This window comes from Miniopterus schreibersii, assembly GCF_964146895.1.
Source record: "Miniopterus schreibersii genome assembly, chromosome: 15".
NCBI lineage: Eukaryota > Metazoa > Chordata > Mammalia > Chiroptera > Miniopteridae > Miniopterus > Miniopterus schreibersii.
In genome coordinates this window covers 43,335,712-43,358,707 of record NC_138115.1, presented here as the reverse complement: position 1 = coordinate 43,358,707, position 22,996 = coordinate 43,335,712, and the positions used below count along the sequence as shown (strand labels likewise).

The following is a 22,996-nucleotide window of genomic DNA, read 5'->3' as shown; positions in this document are numbered from 1 at the left end:
CGCCCGCAAGGGCTTTCATCCGCAAGGCAGATGCCGCGGCAGCAATGCAGGCCCGTGCCAGAGAGAGCACCAATGCAGCGCCGCCATCCGGCCACGCGCGATGTGCATGGCATGAACCACCTTCGCTGTGCCAGGCATGGCCCACGCGCGGTGGCTGCGAACTGAAGCTGACCCACCCACGCACACAAGCAGCACCCATTCGTTTCTCTACTGGAGTCATTTGTTTCTGACTCTAAAGCCCATCCCACGGGGAGATAGAGAACTCATTCGTGACTGGTCCCCCCACAAATACCCAAGGCTGTGCCAGGTCCCGAGTCACCATTTCACGCTGCCCAGCCTCACGGTCCCTTCAGCTATGCAAGCCCCAGGTCGGGAGTGTGACACCTTCCCTCTATACCAAAAAGCTATTCCCTCGGAGGGGTCACTTCCTTCAAACCCTGCCCGGGAGTCCAGCTCCTGCTCCCCTGCCCAGCAACCACCACCGGGGCAGGAACATGCTAAGGGTCTAGCTAACCCGGCCGGAGCTGAACACGCGGAGAGGCATGGAGAACTCCCTCCCGCAAATTCCCATCTTAATATAATACCCACCTTCAAACCAGTCGTCATTCCTAGCTCAATGGGACTCTTTCCTGGAATATAAATTCCTTGAGGATCGATGTTTCTCGCTCACATCTGTATCTCTCTCCCTCTTTCCCTCTTTTCTCTCTCTCCTCCTCCTTTCTCTCTAAAAGCAATAAAAACATATATTTGGGTGAAGATTCAAAAAAAAAGCTTTAACTATGCCCAATTTTTATATATTTAAAATATACATAACAGGGATTCGGGCTCGTTCGTTCCTGGAGCTAGCTTGTTCACCTTGAACAAACCTGAAAGGCATACAAAATCAACACATTTTCGGATATATCGTGTATTCTGAGCTACATAATAAAACAGCTGCATCTGACCTTAGCGCATGGGGCAACTGGGAAGAAAAATGTTTTAAAAGATAAACACATTTCACCACCACCCCTCCACTGATCAACTGAGTAACGTAATCTTGCCAAACATTTCCAAAATTTAACCCAGAAAATGACACTTGAATTACCCATCTGAAAGAACGGGGGCAAGTCATCATGAAAAACATGCTCCATCCATGGTAAGTCACAGGGTTGGCAGCTATTAGGAAAACATTTAAACATTGACTTCCCTTTATGGTCTCACGCATTTAGTCAAAGCAGGTATTTTTTTTATTTCCCAGCCCAACATTTGTTAAAGAAATTATAGAAACTATAGAACTGAAGGATAAGCACTTTAAATAAGAATTCATACTCCAAGGAAGTAAGAATCTTTCAACTTTTATTTCCAGGATACATTCATCTGGAACCTCTTTGTTTCTTTACAATTTCCCCCTAAGAGAAATGAATACAATAAAAATATAATCCAACTACCAGCAATGTTTGTAACCAGAAAAGAATCTAAAATCTCTGGTGTGGTAATATAGGATTTTTTTAAAAATATAAACTTCATACCAGAAATAAAGCCTGAATATTCTCTTTTTCTTTAAAAATAGAATTTTTCCTTCTTTGTTCTTCCATGTAAATCTTATAATCACCATTTAGTTCTAAAGTCTACTTTTAAACTAGTAATTATAACGCTATAGCACTGTTTTCTTCCCTACTTTGTATCCTGTACTGTGAATCAACTAAGAATTGCAGCTTAAAAAAAAAAAAAAAGAGATGCCACTAGGTTAATAGCAAGATTCTTCAAGATACACTGATTTTAAAAAATCCCATTAGCAGACTAAAACCTACTTAACAAGTTGCACTGTACAAAGCACTTTTGCCAACTGTAAAGCTCTCATGGAAAACTTTTTACAAAATCTGTGTTGGACTAGAAAAGCTGCTGACTGGGTAGAAGGTCAGGGACAGAGGGCTGTGAAATCTCGTTCTTTGTTCTGTAACTATTCCGATTTGGGGAGGGGGAGATTATAAATTGCAAAGTGGGGGATACGGGTACGCGGACAGCTCACAAAGACTGGTTTGCAGTGATCTATGAGTAACTTTCCTAACAGAATAAGGGGCAAGGGGCAGAGCAGCCCAACACTTTACCCCAGGCTGGACAGTCAGACCATCTGTCCGCAACTAGGAAGAGGGGTTAGCGTTCACCCCACTTCTGAGCAACTCTCCGCGCAGAACTGCATCAGTTAAAGTCTAATCCATTTTAAATCAGCATTACAAAGTCCAACGCAAATGGACCGGGAACGCTTCCCTTTCTGTAGGTTCGGAGAGAATCAAAAAGCCCAATTATAAACACAGGTTCAGCATACCCGAACCAGAGTGACGCTCTCCTACCTCTAAAACAACAGCATTATCCAGAACAGCTCTTGGGGCTATTTTGTGGAATACTGGAAGTTAAGCAAAGGATTTAAAAGTTTGATAAAAATAAGCCCAGTGAAGGCTTCATTCTTATTTGCTACAATGCAAAATGGACGTAAGAAACTCGTCTTTCCACGAGCCATAATGAAACTCGACAGGCCGAGCACAGGCCCGGCAGCGGAGGCCTGCAGAAACGTGGTCACCTGCACCTCGGCACGGTGGCCAGAAGCATCCCCGATTATCTGAACTCTACAGGACGAGTGAACGGACAAGGGGGAGCGGGTCTGGGTTGCTGCATAGAAAGGCTTTGCCGAGTGGAGCGCGTCAGGCATGCCGGAAGAGGCCGTCGCCGGGGCCGTGGAGCCTCCGCCCCTAGACCACCTGTGCGAGCTTCCCAGGGCGCTCTGGGAGCGGGCCTCGCTTAGCACGGGACGTGGGCTAATTGCCTTATAACTTCTCTTTTGGCCTTTGGATGCACTTGCTCTTTTCTTTAGCACCATCTTTCCCCAAGAGAATATTCAGGCCAATTTTGTTGGTTTTTTTCTGCATTAGTAAGTTATAAACTAGCAATTTGGAATACCCCTCTCACAGAATATCTTATGTTAGTATAGGATACTTTGAATAATATGAATGTAGAACTTAAATGTCATTTACACAAGAGTCAAACAAGCCCATGTCATACTTTGACGATTCCACATTAATAAAACTTAGCTTTGATATGTAAAAAACTATTTTTTGCCAAGGTTTTAAATATCGGACTTTAAACCAATTGCAATATTCCACGTAAAGGTCATTTATATTGTAGTAACATGTTATATTGTAGCCTTCATGTTTTCTACGTACAACAAAGTAAGATTCTTTTTAAATATACACATATTTTAAAACCAATTCACTCGCTTTTACAATCACACCTTCACTCCAACATTTAAAATATAAACCCAAACTGTCAATGAAAACAACAGTGGACCAAGTGACAGTATCATTTAAATGAAACAATAATGCAAGAAAATGTTGGCATTAAAACTTAAAAAATAAACATAAAGCAAGTCATTGGAAAACTGCTCATATGCCTGACGTGTTCAGAAATGAACCTCACACAGAACAGATCCCAGTGTGATATCAAACAATTCATTCCTTTCTCGTTTTCTCATTCCATGAAGCACATCTCACTATCTTTACTGAGGTTTATACAGTGATTAGTTATCCTAACAGCAGAGATTAATATTAAATACACAGCCTATTCCAGAAAAGGCAGATGCTCCCGACAACTGTTTTGTGTGCTCCCTGAATTATAAAATAGTCCGATCTTTAGGAGTATAAAAATGAAAGGGCTTCAATCTATTCACATACACTGTGCGTTAAACATTACTAAGTTAAGACAGTAAGGCGAAAAAAAGGAGAACGGTACAGTAAATTTCCTTTAAACAATCCCATTATATTAGACAGTACTGTCAATAATGTATTTTAAACAGTTATAAAAAAAATGATAATTACCAGAATTTGTACCAATTTCTTGGAGAAACTAATAAAACATTAAATATACATATTTATTTGTATATTTCTTTGAAGAATCTTTGGTACCAATTGTGTTCCTTCCACATTATAGGACTTTTCAAAATAAATTTCAAAATTAATATACTAATCAGCATATGAAAGATAAACTATGATACTATTCTTTTGGTTTTTCTATAAAATGTACTTGAACCTATTAACCTACACTAATCATGCACTTAAACACAGTACCTGTTTAACTCACGTACATATAAAATGAGACTAATACCAGAAAGAAATTAGACAGTAATGAGAATCAATGACAAAACATAACAATAACTGTTCTTAAGTAATTTATTTTTAAATTATAAGATTACAATGCTTTGATTATGCAAAAAAGCATAATGGAAATTAAACCAAATCAGTAAACCAAAAGAGAAAACTTGGTTTTCTTTTAATATCAGTACTTAAACCATCACGATAAGTGTCTGATGTCCCAATCACATCTTATGTAGATATAAGCATAATTGTTTCAAAGGTTTCACTTGTGGGTTTAATTTCTCATTTTTTACTTTCATGAACTGTAATATAATTTATTTCAAATCCTATTATATCTAGTGTTTATACTGCAATAGCAGCAAATCTCACATGTGCAATCAAATGTGGAACTGGGGCACAGCTTTTAGTTTTTAGCCGCAGACAGAAATTATGCACTGCATTCAGTACAGTAGAGTACATTATATTAACCAGAGCGTGGAGCTTAGTACACTTATTGCAGGACTGGCATTTCTTTCCCTTTGAACTGAACCAGCTGAGCTTCTGAGCTGACATTTTACTGCTGTGGATAATAAGGCTGTTGTGGGGGCTGAGGAAAAGGGTATGAAGGCTGCTGGGTTCCTGGGAATGGAGTCTGTCCAGGACTCTGATGATACACTGCTGGATATGGCATATTATACTGGCCATATGCATAAGGATTGTAGCCCATGGGCATGGGCATTTGGCAATACCTGATGGGAAGAAGAAAACAAAAGAGTTGGATTGATAAATCAAATATGAAAAAAATGAAACATATTACAATTATTCTAAAACCAGTTTTTTCAAGAAAGCCGTTTATCTTCATTTCTCAGTCTATTAGAGAATAGTGGAGAAGGGAAAAACCACAGCTATGTAAGATACCTGTTAGAGAAAAGTGTTCCTAATCCTGTTATGAACTGAAATGAAAAAACATCAAGTTCACTGGAATGTACATAAATTTATGTTTATAAAGAATGGATTTACTAAGTTTGAAGCACACTTAAAAAAATAGTCAAATGTCTTGATAATTTTTAAGATTAACAAATTATCACAAAGAAAGCTGATCTTTAAAGTACATTCCATAATTACATAAATTTCTGCTCAACAGTTTATCAAATGCAAATGTAAAAAAGGCTGTTATCAAGTCCTGGTCATGCTAAGCTCAGAAAAGGCACCTATTACCTAGAGAAACAAGATCAAGGAAATATATTCTGAATTCCATACAGAAGAGATATATTTAATATAAACCCAACATGTAAAACCTGAAGTCATAAATATGCTTGGGAAATGGCTATTCAACTACTCAAATGTGACTATAGCATTATTTTATTTCTGTACAAGCTGACAATGTAGCTTATTCACTTACGGCACATCCATTCAGAGAAGCGACAACCCTGTTTTTAAAAGGTTAACCAGAGCTAGAACATTAGCCAGTTCACTGGGATAAACACAATTTCAGCCTTACCCGGGATATCCTGGATAGGTGGGATAGGGGGGTCCCTGGGCCTGTGGAAGGGGAGCTGAGCCAGGAGTCTGTGATGGCGCAGGTGCAGTAATCCCAGTCCCTGCTGGAGCTGAAGCAGTAGCAGGAGGAGCTCGATTTGCTGGAAGCACAGGAGGTGGAGGCCGGGCTGGGGGCTGAGGCTTACTAGGCTGTAACAAAAAGTCAGCATTAACTACAAAATGTTTCATGTTTCCCTCAAATTACTATCAATTAAAATAAATGAGGGCATATGAGAAACTCTAGAATCCAACCAGATACACTTCTAATTCCCATTCTTAAATGCTGGCTTATTACTCTAGAAATTATCATAGTTGAGGAATAATTCTCCAATTTGTGGATCCTCTGTAGCTACTGCTCTTTTCCTGATGCCTAATATTTAATCATTTATGGCGCATTACTGCTCCCACCACTGGTTAGACATCTGAGGTGGGAGGAAGGAGCAGGTCATGTACAGTCTATGACTGTAATCTCATCCTGGCCCGTACATTTATGTAAGTTTTCAAATACCAGAACACTTAAACGAATAGCATAAGAAACATGTAAGTTCTAATACTCTCCTACATAATCACAATACCAGTTCACCCTAATTAACTTATTCCCTAGTATCATCACGTATGCACTCCACATTTAAGTTTCCCTATTTATCACCAAAAAAAGCTCTTACAGGTATTTTTATGAACCAAGATCCAATCAAGATTCATGTATTGCACTATTATCTTTCCTCTCTTTTAATCTAAAACATGCCCTGTGTCTATTTTTTTCTTTCTATAACATTCACTTTTAGAAACAACCAAGCCAGGTGTCTCGCAAAATGTCCCATTTCTAGATTTTTCCAATTGTTTCCTAAAGGCACAATTTAACTTCTTGTTTCATCACTATATTTGCTATAAACTGAAAGTTGGTTCTAAAGACTTGATTAGATTCAAGTTAAAGATTTTTTTTGCAAGAATTCTTCATATTGCAAAACATCAGGTTGGTCACATGATCAAAGTGGTGCCACCAGATTTCTCCAATGTAAAGTCTGTTTTACCCTGTACCGCAAGCGAGCTGTCACTACTGTAAACTCCACTGTAAAAATGTTTGCTTACTGACCGCAATGGTTCTTGGCGCTGGAGTTGGAGGAGTGGGAGCATGTCCCCCTGCTGGAGAGGACTGATACGCAGGTGTAGGAATTGAAGGAGCGCTAGGTTCTCTGGCAATGCTTTGTTGCAAGTCCCTGATTAAAGACAAAAGTGTTAGAAATTAACACAATAAAAGAAAACCCTACACATATAAAATACCAAGTGTTTTTCTTTTCTTCATTTCTCCCTATTATTTAATAAAATGAAGTTAGTTCTCATTCTACTTCTGAAGCCCAGGAAAAAAGGTAAACTTTTTCAGAGATCACAGGTACAATTAAAGTCAGGAACATGCCAAACTGGGCAAGTGGTCCTAAAAGACCGCCCACTCTTAATACAAGGTCATCCTCTACATGAGAATCTCCTAACATAATAACCAGAAAATTACAACTGCTCATAGTCACCTCAGTAATATTTTAATCACTGTATTATATCAGTGTTTATAGAAACCCAAACAACCAGTAAGAAAGCTAACCTACTCAAACCATTCTATAAATTTCTTAACACTTTCTAAAGATATTCAAAAAAATATGGCACTGAGATATTTCATGTTAAAAGATACCTCAAAATCTATTACTAAGATAAATTCATAAAAGATATAATGGAGCCCAGCCAGGCATGGCTCAGAGGTTGAGCATCAACCTAGGATCCAGGAGATTGCGGTTCGATTCCCAGTCAGGGCACATGCCCAGGTTTCGGGCTCCACCCCCAGCAGGGGGCATGCAGGAGGCAGCCGATCAATGACTCTCTCATCATTGATGTTTCCATCTCTCTCTCCCTCTCCCTTCCTCTCTCTGAATCAATAAAGATTTTTTTCTTTTAAAAAAGATACAATTGAAAAGACCATTGAAATACAGTATTAAAAACCAGGAAAAATATTTTAAAATCCCCTTTAACAGTAAATTGAAATCCATCCCAAAATCTCACTAAATAGAACATAAATGCTGCAAGTAGAAATTACACATCAGATCACTAAGATTTAGTGTGGGGAGAGGGAGAGTAAATACCTCCTTCATAATTTTTGCATTGATTATATTTTGAAATGATACTACTTTGGATATACTGGGTTAAACAAAATGTATTACTGAAATTTATTTTGCCTGTTTCTTTTAGCTTGTAGCTACTAGGAATTTTAAATTTTAAATTTTACATGTGACCACACAATATTTCAACACACCGATAAAGCTTTATTCATTTTACCAGCCCTAGACATCTGATGTTTCTATTCTTTTATTACTACAGTTGTTTTAGAACATTCATGTCCACACTATTTACAACAGCCCAAAACTAAAAACTACTCAAATACTCATTAGTACAGATAAACTTGTGGTATAGTCATACAATAAAATATGTACAGAAACATCATACAGATGAATCTCACAAATATAATGTTGATTGAAAGCCAACATATGATCCCATTTATATACAGTACAAAAACAGGAGAGACTAGTCTATACTCTCACCGTCAAAACGGGTGGCCAGAGGGGCGGTGGGCGATGACTAGGTGGAAGCACGAGCTGTGCTTCTGGGGTACAGAAAAGGGCTCACTGCATTGCTGTATTCAGTTTGTGAAAATTCAACAAGATATACATCTAGATACACTTTTCATGTGTTTTTAGTTCATATTCAATAAAAATGTTTTAAAGAATTTAGGTCCTGAGAATAGTGATTTTAACAAAATAAACCCTCAAATTTTTATTAGGAATATCGAGCCTACTTTGCCATCATTACTCCTCTTGCAATCAATGAGCTGAAATCACTTGACAAGTTTATGCCGGTGTCAGAACTGATTTTGTTTATAGTATAAATATAAAAATGACATGCAAATAGTAAAAAACCTAATTTTCAAACAAGATTTGAAATATGAAATATCTGAAAAAGAGAGTATCTGCAATTTTCTTCCTAAGCCATGAACTTCTATTAAATGCCATAAAATTCTAAAGAAAGTAATGTTAGCCCATTTTACACTAGAGATTTAAATGGAGAAACCAACAGTCTAACTAGAAAGTCAACTATCATGACCAAAAAAGTGATTTAAACCAAAGGTTGGCAAAATTCTTTGTGTAAAGGGCCAGTGTTTTAGGTTTTGCAGGATACAGGGTGTATCTGTACAATTACTCAATGCTGCTGTTTTCAGTGCAAAATCAACCACAGACAATATGGAAATGAAGAGAGTGGCTATGTTCCAATAAAACTTTACTTACAAAACTAAGCAGCAGATTAGGCTTGGCCTGAGTTGCCAGTTTGCCAACCTCCAAATTAAACTTAGAAATCTTTTTTTCAGCCTTTTTCATCTCTCACTTGGTCAGCTACAGAATTTGGGGGATCTGCTTGGAAGAAGGAAAGAAGGGCAAAAGGCCCCCCTCCAAGCCCTGCACCTGCTTGGATCTGAGCTAGATCCATTTTTATCTATTTTACAAACGGATTCTCTGTAAGACTGAGTTTGAGCAAAGAGTTCTATAGCTCAAAAACAAAAAGGGGAGGGGATAGATGAACACATCCAAAAAATAAAAATCAGAATACCTAGTTTGGACTATAAAAACATGGGGTCCCATTAATTATTTAGATTAATATAATTTTCTGAAAAGACAACATATTCATTCACATGACTCAAACATTTAAAAAGTGAGTGAAAGACCCCTATCTGCCAAATTTCCACTCCATCATTCACTCCCCAGAGGCCCACTATTTATTTCTTAGGAGCTCATCCAGAGTTTCCTTATGCGTATATAAAACAATTCAAGTGTATACATTTTTTCCCTTTTTACACAAAAAAAACATATTTTACAATCTGTTCTGTACCTAACCTTTTCTGTACATTAACTATCTTAGAGATCCTTCCATATCAGTAAATAGAAAACATTCTTTTTTGTAAATAGCTGCACAGTATTTCATTGTACAGATGTAGCTTCAATCATTTCACCAGTCCTGGATGTTGATTTGTTTCTGTTCTTTTACTGCTACAAGCAATGTAGAAATGAATTAGCTCATAAATATGTCATTTCCAGCATATGCTAATATATCCTCAGGATAAATTCTCAAAAAACAGGGTAAGCGCCTTAAAGGATATATGGGCTTGTAATCCTGACCTTGATAGCTAAATTGCTCCACTGCACCAATGTGCACTCACACAGCAATGTAGGAGACCTGTTTCCCCACGTGTGCCAATAAAGTATGTTACATAACTTCTAGATTCTTGCCAATCTGAAAAATGTTATTTCTGAGTAATTTTAATTTGTGCATTTTATATTGAATGTGGGTGTCTTTTCATACGCTTCGGAACCACATATATTTCCTCATCTGCAAAATTTCTGTTTGCATCCTGTGCTCTTTTTTCTGTTGGGTATTTTCCTCCTCTTTACTATCTAGGAGTTCTTTATAAATTAGGTAATAAGCCTTTTGACTGATAATAAATTTCAAGTATTTTCCCCAGTTTGTTACATTTTGACTCTGCTTATCATGCTATGATGAACTCAACTTTTTTTTTCAATCCACTATTATTTTATTTTTTTAATGTCTTTATTGATTTGAGAGAGAGGAAGGGAGAAGGAGAGAGAGAGAAACATCAACGATGAGGGAGTCGTCATTTATCAGCTGCCTCCTGCACGCCCCACGACTGGGGATGGAGCCCACAACCTGGGCATGTGCCCTGACCGGGAATCGAATCGCAATCTCCTGGATCCTAGGTCAATGCTCAACCACTGAGCCACGCCAGCCGGGCTCACCCTTTTTTTTTTAATGGCTTCTGGATTTTAAGTCAGAGTTGGAAAGACCTTTCCCATTTCAGCTTTAATAAGCAATGCTCCCATATTCTCTTTTAGACAAATTTCAAGTCTGACTGCTTCCTAACCCTTTTATTTTTCACCTTAATAAATATAGTGTCCTCGCATCAATGCTGTGTCAGCTCTCTACTGATTACTCAGCATGGAACAAGCCCCCTACTGGCCCCGCCTCCTCAGCAGTCTCCTACAGAAAGTGATTCTGTGGGTATTTTTTGAGCTCCTCACCCTGTCTCTCCGCCCCCCAGGCGCCCCCCCCCCCCCCGCCGTGTTCTGACCTCTACTCTATGTAAGGAACCTATTTACCACTACAAGGTAAATTGCTCCTGTTTCCTGGCACTTCCTGAGATCTGCCACCCTGAGCTGTTCTGCCGTATTTCTGGGACATCACTGTACTTCCTACACCAACAGTCTCTGCTCCATTTTACCCTCTTGTTCCCAGATCATGCAGTTTTTTGCTTGTTGCTTTGTAAAATATCCAGGAACAAAGGAAGGAAATTGCCATCTCATACTGCCAAGTTTACCAAAAAAGTCTCAAGGCATTTTTTTAAAAAATAAAAATACTTTAAGTACAATTTCATACAGAAAACAGACTTACTTCAAGAGCTCATCTCTTTCTGTCTTCCTTGCAAACACTATATCACTGCACTTGTTCTGGAACCTGACCAGGATTTCAGTCAGCTCGTTGTAAAACTATAAGCAAAGAAGATCAAATATAAGTACTAGACCAGAACAATTTTTTAATTTAAGGAGGAACACAACCTAAAGCTCATTTGTCACTAATGGTAAAACTGAAGAACTAAAATCTTCTGCACAAGACACAGTCATGCTGCTTAAGTCTAACAACTTAACATTAAATATGAGCTAAGACTCCTAAAGAAAACAAAAATAATAAAATCACTTTTAGAGAACACTGTCACCAAAAATTAAATGGCAACAAAAGTTGCAGGATCACGAATGTTTTCCCATTCCTGACACACCAGACCTATTTCATCAGAAGGACTACATCTGCACATTCACTTCAGAAACAAAAGCATCACTGCAGAAGCCCTTAGAATTCTTTCCAGAGGGTTTCTGGAGAGTTTTCTCCACTTACCTATTTCAACAAAGCATTTTAAACCAAACTAAAATGACATTTTACTACCCTCTTTATTTTGAAAGGCCCTGCAGTATTTCTACCCTCTCTTCAGAGGGTTTTACATTATATCTACTGTATTTACCTCAAGATAACTTTACTCAATGATCATTATGGAGTTAAAGTACCAAAGGAGTAATCTATCTGAAAAACTTAAAGATTTCTTGTTCCCTCATAAGCAAAGTAATTGGTAAAAACAAATATAAGCCTTTCTCTAAACTCTTTAAAGGGTACTTAAAACATGTTTAGTAAGCACTCTGAGACTCAGATCACACGTCTCTCATCCAAACCATTAGCACAGAATATAAAAGCCATACCTGCCCACCTTCCCCACCATGTATCAGCTGTTTCCTCGTAATTCATTCAAACTGGCCAACTTTCCACCCTACCCCACCCCCTGAAAGTGTCACTGGCTTTTGATATCTTTGGGCTAATTCCTGCTACATCAAATACCTAAACCCCTTTCTGCCACGTGAAATACACAATTCATCAAAGTTCCCATGAAATGTTTCCACCTTCATTAAGCTCTTCTAACAAACTTCTCAAAGGCAAAAGTCATTAAAGCTAACAAATTCAAGGCAAAAAATAATTTGGTCCAACTAGAAAAACACAATTAACTTCCCAGACTATATAGTCACATCTGTACTGGACAGTTACTATTTCTTTCGTATACCATACCTTTGTGCCCTCCTTCAAATTAGCTACAAGTTCAACAAAGCTGTCATACGCAGCAGCTAAATTCTTCAAAACTTCTTCTCTTAAGTTAGCTTCATTGTTAGATTGTTTCATTTTCGAAAACTCCTGATGTGAGACCTTGTTAAAAGAAACATTATGCATTTACATTTATCAAATTAACACAGCTTCTAACATTTTTATTGATACTTTTCAAACTATAAAAATTATATATGATTACATGCAGGAATTACTAGAAATTTACCAAATATTTCTTTTGGGGTAGCACTGTGCTTTAAATCTTTCCTTAAGTAAAAATACCACAAATTCAGTGTGTGATAAAACAATCAATAATGATTACAGATTTCTATTAATATGTACACTTGCAAAAAAAGACAATCCTAAATGAACATAGATTTAGACCAGGCTTATCCTCTCTTTTTTAAAACATAAATCTTATTTAAAGTATATGAGCTCCACCTGAATATTTTTAAGAAGTCCTTCCTGTTTCTTTAGAGATTCTTGGACTTTAGTCGTAAGACCTCCATAGATTCGATCCAGCTCAGAAACAGAAAGAGCTTCTTCATTTATCACACCATCTTGAGCCAGAGCAGTCAAGAATTTGCTTGTCATGTCAAAATTCACAGATTTCAGGTCATTCTCTAGACCCTCTCTTTCCTTCTTTACTTCATCAAGATTTGTCAATAAGGATTTTAATACATTTACAACCTTGAAAGAAAAAAAACACCACCTTAGTTTAATTGCAAAAAAAAAAACAGAAGCAGATTTCGAGAAGGGATTTATATACAAAGGTTCATCCAGGGTCAGGAAGAGATGATTTCTCAGAGAGCCAAGTATAAATTGCACGTAAGATTTATCTAGATATAGACTCTGTACCATTGGTGTACTTAGACTGTAACAGCAGCAGTAACACCAGCAAAAGCTACAATTTATTGGCATTCATTATATACCAGGCACTGTCCTAAATACTTGATAAATGTAATTTAATGTATTCCTTATAATACCCCATAGGATATATATTTATTACTTCTGTTCCCTGGATGGAGAAATTGAGTCTCAGAAAAATTATGTAACATGCCCAAGGTTACACAGATACTAAGGGACAGAGGTGAAATTTGAGACCTCAGTCTGCCTAACTCCAAAACCAATCTCTTATCCACTCTACACTATACAGTCTACCTCTCATGAGGTATGGGAAAGTGAATTTTTGCCAAGTAAGTAGATACCCTATTTGCCAATCGGAAAATTGAGAGGTAGAGATACATATGGAAAGAGCATGTTAGATAAGGAAAGAGAAAGAGAGATACAATAGAAGCTGTAAGTCATGTTTATTTCATATACTGGGAGAGAAAGCACTTCTTGTGCATCTCTTCATATCATTAAGGATTTTATCTCTCTTATTCAATCCAGGGAGTCTCTTACTTAATTCCACATGATTCAAAAACACCCCTTTATAGTCTTAGAGTGTTCAAGTGCCCTCTAATGCCACTTATAAACTACCCTCTGTCACTCACATCTCTTCATACTTTGGCCAGGACCACCAGGGGGAACACCAACCCCAATTCCCCTATCTGCCTGCCCCAATGATGCTCATAAAAAAAAAAAAAAAAAAATTTTTTTTAAAAGCTGGAGAAAAGTCAAGGGAAGAAGGGGACATCCATGAACCCCAGCTACATCCCTGTTACTTCTTACCAGCAGTCCAACTCCAATGGATTCCCCAACCCCCTTTAGGGATTTAGGTTCTGTACACATTCCACTATGCAGTCTCCTCTTTACTTTGGGGGCTGGTTTCCACTGAACCTCTAGTAGCTTCTTCTGGACACACCTACTCACTCAATCCCTGAATCCTATATGGGTTCACTTTTTCTGCCTTTTTACTCTGTTCTCATAATGTGCCAACTTCTTAAGAAGTCTCTTAAGAGAGGAGCTCCAAAATGCTGGAATTTAAGTACTGTGTCATCTAAATCCCCACAGTATACTTCTACAGCTACCACACTTAAGTTTCTACCCTGTATTAAAGTTATCCTTGTATATGTCTAATCTTTGACACTGGACTGTAAATGGAGGGTAAAGGCTCTGTTTGATTCATTTGTTAATTTTTCAAAATACCTTGCACAGATTAGATATCAAATAAATCTTGGTTGAGTAAATACATGAAATGCTTCTGTGGAAAGACAAATAAGGAACAACACTGATAACTGTTAAGATGTACTGTCCCAGGAAATTCATCTTTTTCAAGTTTTCAGAAGTATTTCTTGCCCTTTGGCTGATTTCCCTGTGTACTTCAGGGCCTCTACCCTCTCCTACTACATTATACCTCATCAGATACTAAACCGTACTTGCACTTTCTCCACTTTTAGGACTTTCTGAATCAGATGCCCCGTTACTGATTTTCTCCTTCCTGTCAACAATAGAGAGGCCATATTGATGTCACCCATTTATTAATATGCACACCTTGTCAACTTCCCTTTCAGAGGCAGTCCCGGTGGAACGTGGTGGAACGTGGCAGAGTGTGGTGGAGTGTGGTGGAGTGTGGTGGAACGTGGTGGAATATGGTGGAGTGTGGTGGAGTGTGGTGGAGTGTGGTGGAACATGGTGGAACGTGATGGACTATGGTGGAGTGTGGTGGAACGTGGTGGAATGTGGTGGAGTGTGGTGGACTATGGTGGACTATGGTGGAAGGCAGCACAGAGCAATGTAAGCAGCACGGAATCTGTGGTCAGAGAGTATCTAGCCAAACCAGTCCTTCCACTTCAAGAAATTTTCTCCCTTTTATAAAACCTTCATTAAATACTATCCATCAAAGTGAAACATAATTCCATAAAAAAAAAATTTCAACTCCATAGGGAGTATCTAGAATATAATACCCAGCTCACGGGAAGTATTCAATAAATGAGAATTATTATTACAGGACAGTAATGGTACTAGTATAATTACCTACTACTCAGTGTACATATTATGCTACTTTAAATAGTACCACCTCAATTAACATCTGCATTTTTTAAAAGATGCCAACAAGAAAGAAATCGGCAATTTGTTGTTTATAATAGCTTAAACATAGTTTTCGTAAACAGATGACCAGCCATAACAAAATGCATCTTCTTACCTCGCTGCCCTGCATGGTCTTTGCTGGGTTAGCGGAAGGGATAGCAGCATTCAGCTCAGGCTCTGGCTTACACAAAAGTGCAATGGTGTCACGGTGCGACTGATATCGCTCCTTCACCAGTCCATCTGCTTGCAAAGCTTTATCCAAAACTGCTCTGAAGTTGGTTCCCTCTGTGGGAAAAAGAATGTTATCAGAGGAAAACACTGACTTTAACAGTAATGTTTATCGGTTGGCTGTACTTTCAGTTTTGTTCTCCTTCTACAGGCCCCAATTTTTGTAATTAAATTTCAGCATTTTGAAGCTCCTCTCGAGAGGCTTCCTTTTCCCCCTTTTATAGGCTCCACTTGATAACAGAAACTTGATAATACAAACTCAGTTCCTGTCAATCTTTCCATTTTTGTTTTTGAAAAACCAAATATAAAGCAAAAGCACAGTTCTACCTTAAAATACATTTGTGGTGACTGTCCACCAAATAAAAGCTAATTGACTCATCTTTTCCCACAACTCATGAATATAAAAAGAAATCATTCATCCCCCAAACTGTTACAACTTAAAAAGTATTTCTCTTTCAAAAGACCACTGCTTCAAACTGACTTAACAGGAGATATATTTTAAGAAGAATCTCAATAGCATTAATTCCTTTTACAGAGATAAATAAAACAAATCTCTAGCTACTATGAAGACATCATTTATCTTAACAAGAACAAAATCTTAACCAAAGTTTTCAAAATAAGAATTTGGCTTCAAATTAACTGTTAAAAATCATCTTTTACCATGCAGGATTCAAGTAAAATGAAATTATAAAACCATACATATAATATGATCTCATTTACGTTTATAAAATATGCACACAGCTGGAATAGAAAAAGTTATAGGATCAGTTTAATTTTCACTTTATACTCTTCTCAAGAACCTGAACCTCCTATAATGAACATGGATTCTCTGTTATATTTTTTTATCTTACACCTGGGTTATTATAATAGCAACAGTTGCAGTAAAAACGTTTACAGTTGAGCCTAATTCAATCAAGCAAACAGGTGGATCCAAACTGAGACTTTATTCACCTGGAGGTCATTTATGCACATTTTTACCTGCTCTCAGAGGCTTATAGAGCTCACTGGATGCTGTCCTTTGCCACCGCTCCTTGAATTTTGCTCTTAGGTCATTGTCAGTGGCTTCTTCTTCATCCAACAATCTTAATGACTTATAAAGAAAGCAAAGCAACACTGAGATACCACTTCTGGTGTAAAAATTTTAAGCATTTTTTAAATGATCACACTCAAAGTACATAAGAATCCATGAGATAGGACTAGTCTTACATTATTGGTTAGAATATAAACTGGTAAAACAATTTTTATTGCAAAAATTCATGTTATAATATATTTAACAAAAAGTCTTATAAAACTGAGGGCCAGGAGAGCCATTATTTTACCCAGTAACATTAAAAAGAATAAGAGATTATGTACATCCATATGCCAAGGCTACTTTCAACAAAGATTGTTTTTACGATAAAATATAACACACTGAAAATTAACATATAAGAAAATGCATGCCTTTTTAATGCATAGCTGAAGACAGGATAGCAGGGGGCCAGAAACACAAGTAGAACCAATTGATGAGTGGAAGCAAGTGTTAGAGCCAATGCTACCTGCTAATCCCTGGCAGCTCAGAGCAGAGGTCTGCACTTTCCTATCAAACACTACAGTAAATATTTTAGGCTTTGGGGGCCGCAGTCTCTGTCACATATTCTTCTTTCTTTTTTTATACTCCTCTTAAAATGGTAAAAATCACCCTTCACTACTGAATCACACAAAACAGGCAACAAGCCAGAATTAGCCCACCATCCTTAGTTCACTACTGGCTTAGAGTATGAATTTAACAGAAATGAGCAGACATAAGAAACTTCGGTGGGGCTACTAAGAGTAGGAGGTCAAGTCAAAGGAGCTATCCTCCCTCACACTGGGACACTTCCAAATGAGTGGCGGTCAGTGGATGAACTTTTAACAGGAAAACTCCCCAACAGAAGGAAATTTACCTGTATGAACCTTGGCTCTAAATAGAAATAAAAAGTATCACCTAAGATTCCTAATTCAAAGCCTGAATTTAGGACTGTAAATCACACGACCTATAAGACACAAAGTCCTAAGGTGAACTTCTAATTAAAAGATTAATCACAAAATAAAAACCTTCAAGTTTAAAGAGGTGTTAGGTATATAATGCCTTTTCATAGCAGACGCAAACAAAAATTCTCTCTAGAAGTCGTCTCTTTTAAACCCAGATCTCAAAGAATTCCTACAAATAAAGGTCCGGGATGTGAATTCACAATAAAATCATTGAACATCAAATACAATGTCATTTTCTGGACTGGATCTTAAAGCAGAAGGGGGACGTTAATGGAATAATTGGTAAAGCTGGGTAATGATATTGTACCAATGTTTATTTCTTCATTGTCACAAATGGACCATGGCTACATAGGCTTTAACTTTTAGGGAAGCTGCGTGAAGAAGCTCTCTGCACCAAATTTACAACTTTTCTATAAATCTATAATTATTCCATATATAATATTTCCTGGACAGGAAGAAGTAAAACTATCTCTACTTGCAGATGACATGACCTTATATATGGGAAATCCCAAGGAATCTGCAAAATAACTATTAGAGGTAATAAACAAATTCAGTGAAGTTGCAGAACACAAAATCAACATACCAAATCAGGTGTGTTTCTACACTCTAGCAATGAACCACCTCAAAATGAAAATTAAGACAATTCATTTATGACAACGTCAGAAAGAACAGAATACTTGGGAATAAAGTTAATCAAGAAGGGGCACAACTTATATGCTAAAAACTCCAAAACATTGCTGAAAGAAATTAAAGAAGCTTAAATAAACGAAACAACATCCCGTATTCATGGACTGAATATTAAGATCAGCAGTACTCCCCAAATCGATCCAAAGATTCAAGGCAATCCCTATCAAGCTTCTAACTTTAGGATTTTCTATATATAAGATCAAATCAAAACCACAATGAAATACCACTTCATATCCACATGAATGGCTACAATTTAAAAAAACAACTATAGGGATTGTCAAGGATGTTGAGAAACTAGAACCTTCACACACTGCTGTAAGAAAACACTGCAGCTGCTCTAGAAAACAGTTCAGCAGCTCCTCAAAAAGGTAAACATAAAACTACTGTATGACCCAGCAACTTCACTCCTTTGTATATCTACCCAGGAGAACTGAAAACAGGTGCTCAAACAAAACATACAGAAATAGCAGCATTATTCAAAAAGTGAAAACATTCCAAAATCTATCACTGACGATTAAACAAAATGTGGTACAGCCCTACAATGGAATGTCACGTTATGCATAAAAAGAAATGAAGTAATGACACTACGACAAACCTTGAAAACATGCTAAATTAAAGGCAAACTCAATCGGCCCCGTAATGTTTACGATTCCATTTATACGAAATGCCCAGAATAAGCAACTCCATAGAACCAGAAATCAGATTAGTGGCTGTCAAGAGCAGGGGGAAGGGAGAGTAACGAATGACTGCTAATGGTACAGGATTTCTTTGTGGGGTGATAAAAATGTTCCGAATTTAGAAAGTGTTGATGCCCATGCAACATTGTGAATATACTGAAAGCCACTGAATTGGACACTTTAAAGAGATTAAAATGGTAAATTTTATGTTATGTGAATTTTACCTAAGAAAACAACATGTAATTGTGAGATAAATACACATGATTTTTTAAAAGAACCAATTAGGTATCTTAGAAATGAAAAATATCAAATAAAATTTTCTTTTTTAAAGTCCATAGAATGGCTGGAGAACGCAAAAGGCACAGCTAAAGAGCTAATTAATAAGCTGGAAGGCTAGCCTGACAGTCTCCCGGAAGAACAAGCGCACAAAGGGAAAAAGAAACATCAAGAGACATGAGGAACTGTTCCCAGAAACCCCACCACCAATTTAAGAGAAATCCATTAGGCCATCATGGAGAGAACAGAGAAAAAGGAGTAACTTAAGAAACAGAATCCATGGACAGGAATCTAAGACTAAAAAGACCCAACAGATCTCAAAGCAGGATAAGCTCATTATTTAAAAATAAATTAGTGGACTCAAAACTTTCAAAATACAAAAATCTAAATTTCTAAAAGCTACCAGAGAAATGAATACTCACAAGGAGTACCAACTTCACAACCTACTTACTCCACAACTTATTTAAAATGAGACTCTCCAAGTGCAAATGACAGTAATAGTGACTCTAACTCACAAGGCTGTTACAGAACATCAAATAAGATAAATAAAAATATCTCCTAATTAAGAGAGGTAGACAACAGACATATCATAAACAATAATGCCAGTTTTTCCTTAATTATAACATGAGCTTTTTTTCACATTAATATTTCTCATATAGATGCTCTTCACAATTGATATATAGTATTTCATTGGGCGATGTTCTTTTTCCTTAAAACTTATTTCAAAATGAAATATGCATCTTCCAATCAATGAGATGTTAAAAATCAAAGAAATATAGTAATACTTAATATTTAAATAACTAACAACTAACGAGCACATGTATGATCCCACTCCACAACTATATTATGTGCTTAAATACTATTATCTCCATTTTTGGATGAATAAACTGAGACATAAAGATGTTAAGTAATTTGCCCAGCATCACAGTTAAGAATAAGAACTGGGAATCCAGTCTAAATATAACTCCACATTCAGAGACCCTAGCAACTCAATTATGTGTAAAATAATAAATATTAAATAATGATTTATTATACCTTCTACTGACTGAATGCTCCAGACTGCGTCCCATTTGACTTGCTATGCCTGCATTTTCCAGTGCCTACCCTCCTCACTATCAATTGCTGCTTGCTGCTTTCACTTAGGTGCAGTCCTGAACAGCACTCTCCACTTTTTCCTTCCTATGTCTATCTACTATTCTAATGTTCTTTCAATTGCAAAAACAGATAGCAAGCTAATTGGACCCACAAATCAATACATTTTAAAGGACTATAAGGTATCCTCACGAATAAAGTCTACTATGACTTTAACAGCAGTGTTTGTCAAATGTTAACCTGAACACAAACCACCCTTGGATCTCACTAAATGCAGATCCTAATTCAGTAGTCTGGGTAGAGTTTGAGATTCTGCATTTCTGACAAGTTCAGCACAGGAAGGCTTCCGTACTGAACTATGTAACACCAACTCTGTTTGCTTAGTTCTTCTGATTATTGACTGTATCTACTCTACACAGGTCAGGCCAATAATGCTGACTATAAAATAAATGCAGAAGCTCTCATCAGATGGTCCAGGCCAATAATGCACCAATTTTCCATTTAAGTTTCCTAATCTTTCTCAATAGCTAACTTGCACTGAAAGGTGTGTAACTACCATCAACTTGATCAACAGTCTGGATGCTTCCCTGTTCAGTATCAGTTACATCATATCACTTCCAGTAACTGCAATATTATCATCACCATAGTAATACAAGAGTATAGTACTAATAGCTGTAATTTATTAAGCATATACCGGGTATCCCATAGGCTAGACATTTCACTGTTTTAGTTTAGTTCAGCCTTTAAATAAACCTGGGAGGTAAATATCCTCATTCCCAAGGTTCACACCATCATAAGTACTGAAGTGCTATAGCCCTGCCCCAAAGTACTTGGAAATGATATAAATACAACATCCTCTGAAAGTTCACTGAAAAATCAGAACATCAGGGATGAAAGCATTGATAACAAAAGTCACCTAAGAGAGACTTGACTCCTAAACTGGCAAAAGCCAATATAACCAAATTAAATATATTTATAGCTGAAGAAAGAAATTTATCAATTAGAGAAAAGAGGTAAAGACACAGTAAAAGGAGCATAAGCCAAAAAAACGTAGTGTTCCATTCCTGTGGATAAAATGCCCTCTCTACTCGAAGATGGATGCAGTGGGCTTAGAAACATTTGATAGCTAACTTCCTTTGTTTGATTCCATGTCACTAAGAAACCCTCTCTTTAATATAAAAAAAAGCATTAATTATGAAGACTTTGAACAGTTTGTGTGATACTGATTCCTCAGAGTATACTAGTATTACACAATGGTCATATGAGTTTCATTAATGTCCATTTATATACCCTTACAGACATGTATGAACCTATTCTCACTCAATCGAAATTCTTCTTGAAGCTGAAGGTCAAGCTCTAGACCACAGTAAATTCACCAAGATGATGAGCACTTCCCTGTGAAACCTAATGGGAGGGAGCCTCCAGTACTAATCCCTGCTGGGCACCAAGGAGTCAAAACTGTTTTTATTTAAAAGGCAAATCTCTTAAAACATACCTCATCTAGGATTTCTCTATTTCTTTGTAGTAGTTCAGGTAGCTCTTTGATCAACTGATCTACAGTCTGGATGCCTCCCTGTTCAATCACAGACGTGGACTTAGTCAATATAGACTGAGGTACGGTATCTCCAGATACATCTTCAATTGCTGCTGGAAGATTAAGGGAAGCTAACACCCTAAAAAAATGAAATACTATGTTATGCAAAAGTCTAAACCACTTTTTTTTTTTTTTTAAATATATCTTTATTGATTTCAGAGAGAGGAAAGGAGAGGGAGAGAGAGAGAGAGAAAAACACCAATGATGAGAAAGTCATTGACGGGCTGCCTCCTGCAAACCCCCGACTGGGGATTGAGCCCACAACCCAGGCATGTGCCCTGACCAGGAATCAAGCCCCGATCGCCTAGATGCTAGGTCAACGCTCAACTGCTGAGCCACACCCAGCTGGGCTAAACCACCTTTAAAACATTATCTCTTATATCCAAATCAACAGCAATGGAGCTACCACCCCAAAAGTGGATAAGCCCTCTCAATAGAAAAATAAAGGGGGAAAAAGAAAAATCAGTGATTGATAAAATTAAAACAAAATCAGCCTGGCCAGCATGTCTCAGTGGTTAAGTGTTGACCCATGAACCAGGTCATGGTTCAGTTCCCCTTCAGGGCACATGTCCCCAGTAGGGGGCGTGCAGGAGGCAGCCCATCAATGACTATCATCATTGATGTTTCTCTCTCTCTCTCTCCCTCTCCCTTCCTCTCTCTGAAATAAAAAAATTAAATTAAAACAAAATCATTAAAGAATCAAATTATTTAGTTCACAGTTAAGAATTAAAAGCTAAAAAGTAAGAAATATACATTATACTATAATAAGTACCTTTGGCGGACAATTCAAATTTAACTTCTTTCTAAATAATTAAAAGTCAAAATGTCCATCTTAAAAACTATAACCTTTTTATTATATTCCTGATTGTTATACTGTCACTGACAAATCAGAATATATAACACAGTTATAGTTTCATATCTTCTAGGCAAAATGTCAAGAGAACAAAGCTGATCTAAGTATTAATTACAAAATCTTCATCTGTTCTCAGTTTGCAGCACAGTAGCAATTATTCTTTATTTCATTTATATAATAAAGAGAATGTTAAACTTATGTTGTTTTCTTGCTAGAAAAA

General features: G+C 37.2%; 1 protein-coding gene across 2 annotated transcripts in view; it reads right to left on the bottom strand.

Annotated features, from left to right (window-relative positions):
- Positions 1–1,315: 1,315 nt before the first annotated feature.
- Positions 1,316–22,996, bottom strand: part of PDCD6IP (programmed cell death 6 interacting protein) — a 44,317-nt gene continuing 22,636 nt past the window's right edge. For both annotated transcript variants that reach the window (XM_081159355.1, XM_081159356.1), the window contains exons 10-18: positions 21,825–22,002; positions 16,566–16,677; positions 15,475–15,644; positions 12,828–13,076; positions 12,354–12,488; positions 11,139–11,233; positions 6,736–6,859; positions 5,605–5,792; positions 1,316–4,852 (exon numbers count right to left, since the gene is read on the bottom strand). In XM_081159355.1, the coding sequence (XP_081015481.1) occupies positions 4,678–4,852; positions 5,605–5,792; positions 6,736–6,859; positions 11,139–11,233; positions 12,354–12,488; positions 12,828–13,076; positions 15,475–15,644; positions 16,566–16,677; positions 21,825–22,002 (1,426 nt within the window). In that variant the 3' untranslated portion in view covers positions 1,316–4,677. The remainder of the gene's footprint in view (positions 4,853–5,604; positions 5,793–6,735; positions 6,860–11,138; positions 11,234–12,353; positions 12,489–12,827; positions 13,077–15,474; positions 15,645–16,565; positions 16,678–21,824; positions 22,003–22,996) is intronic.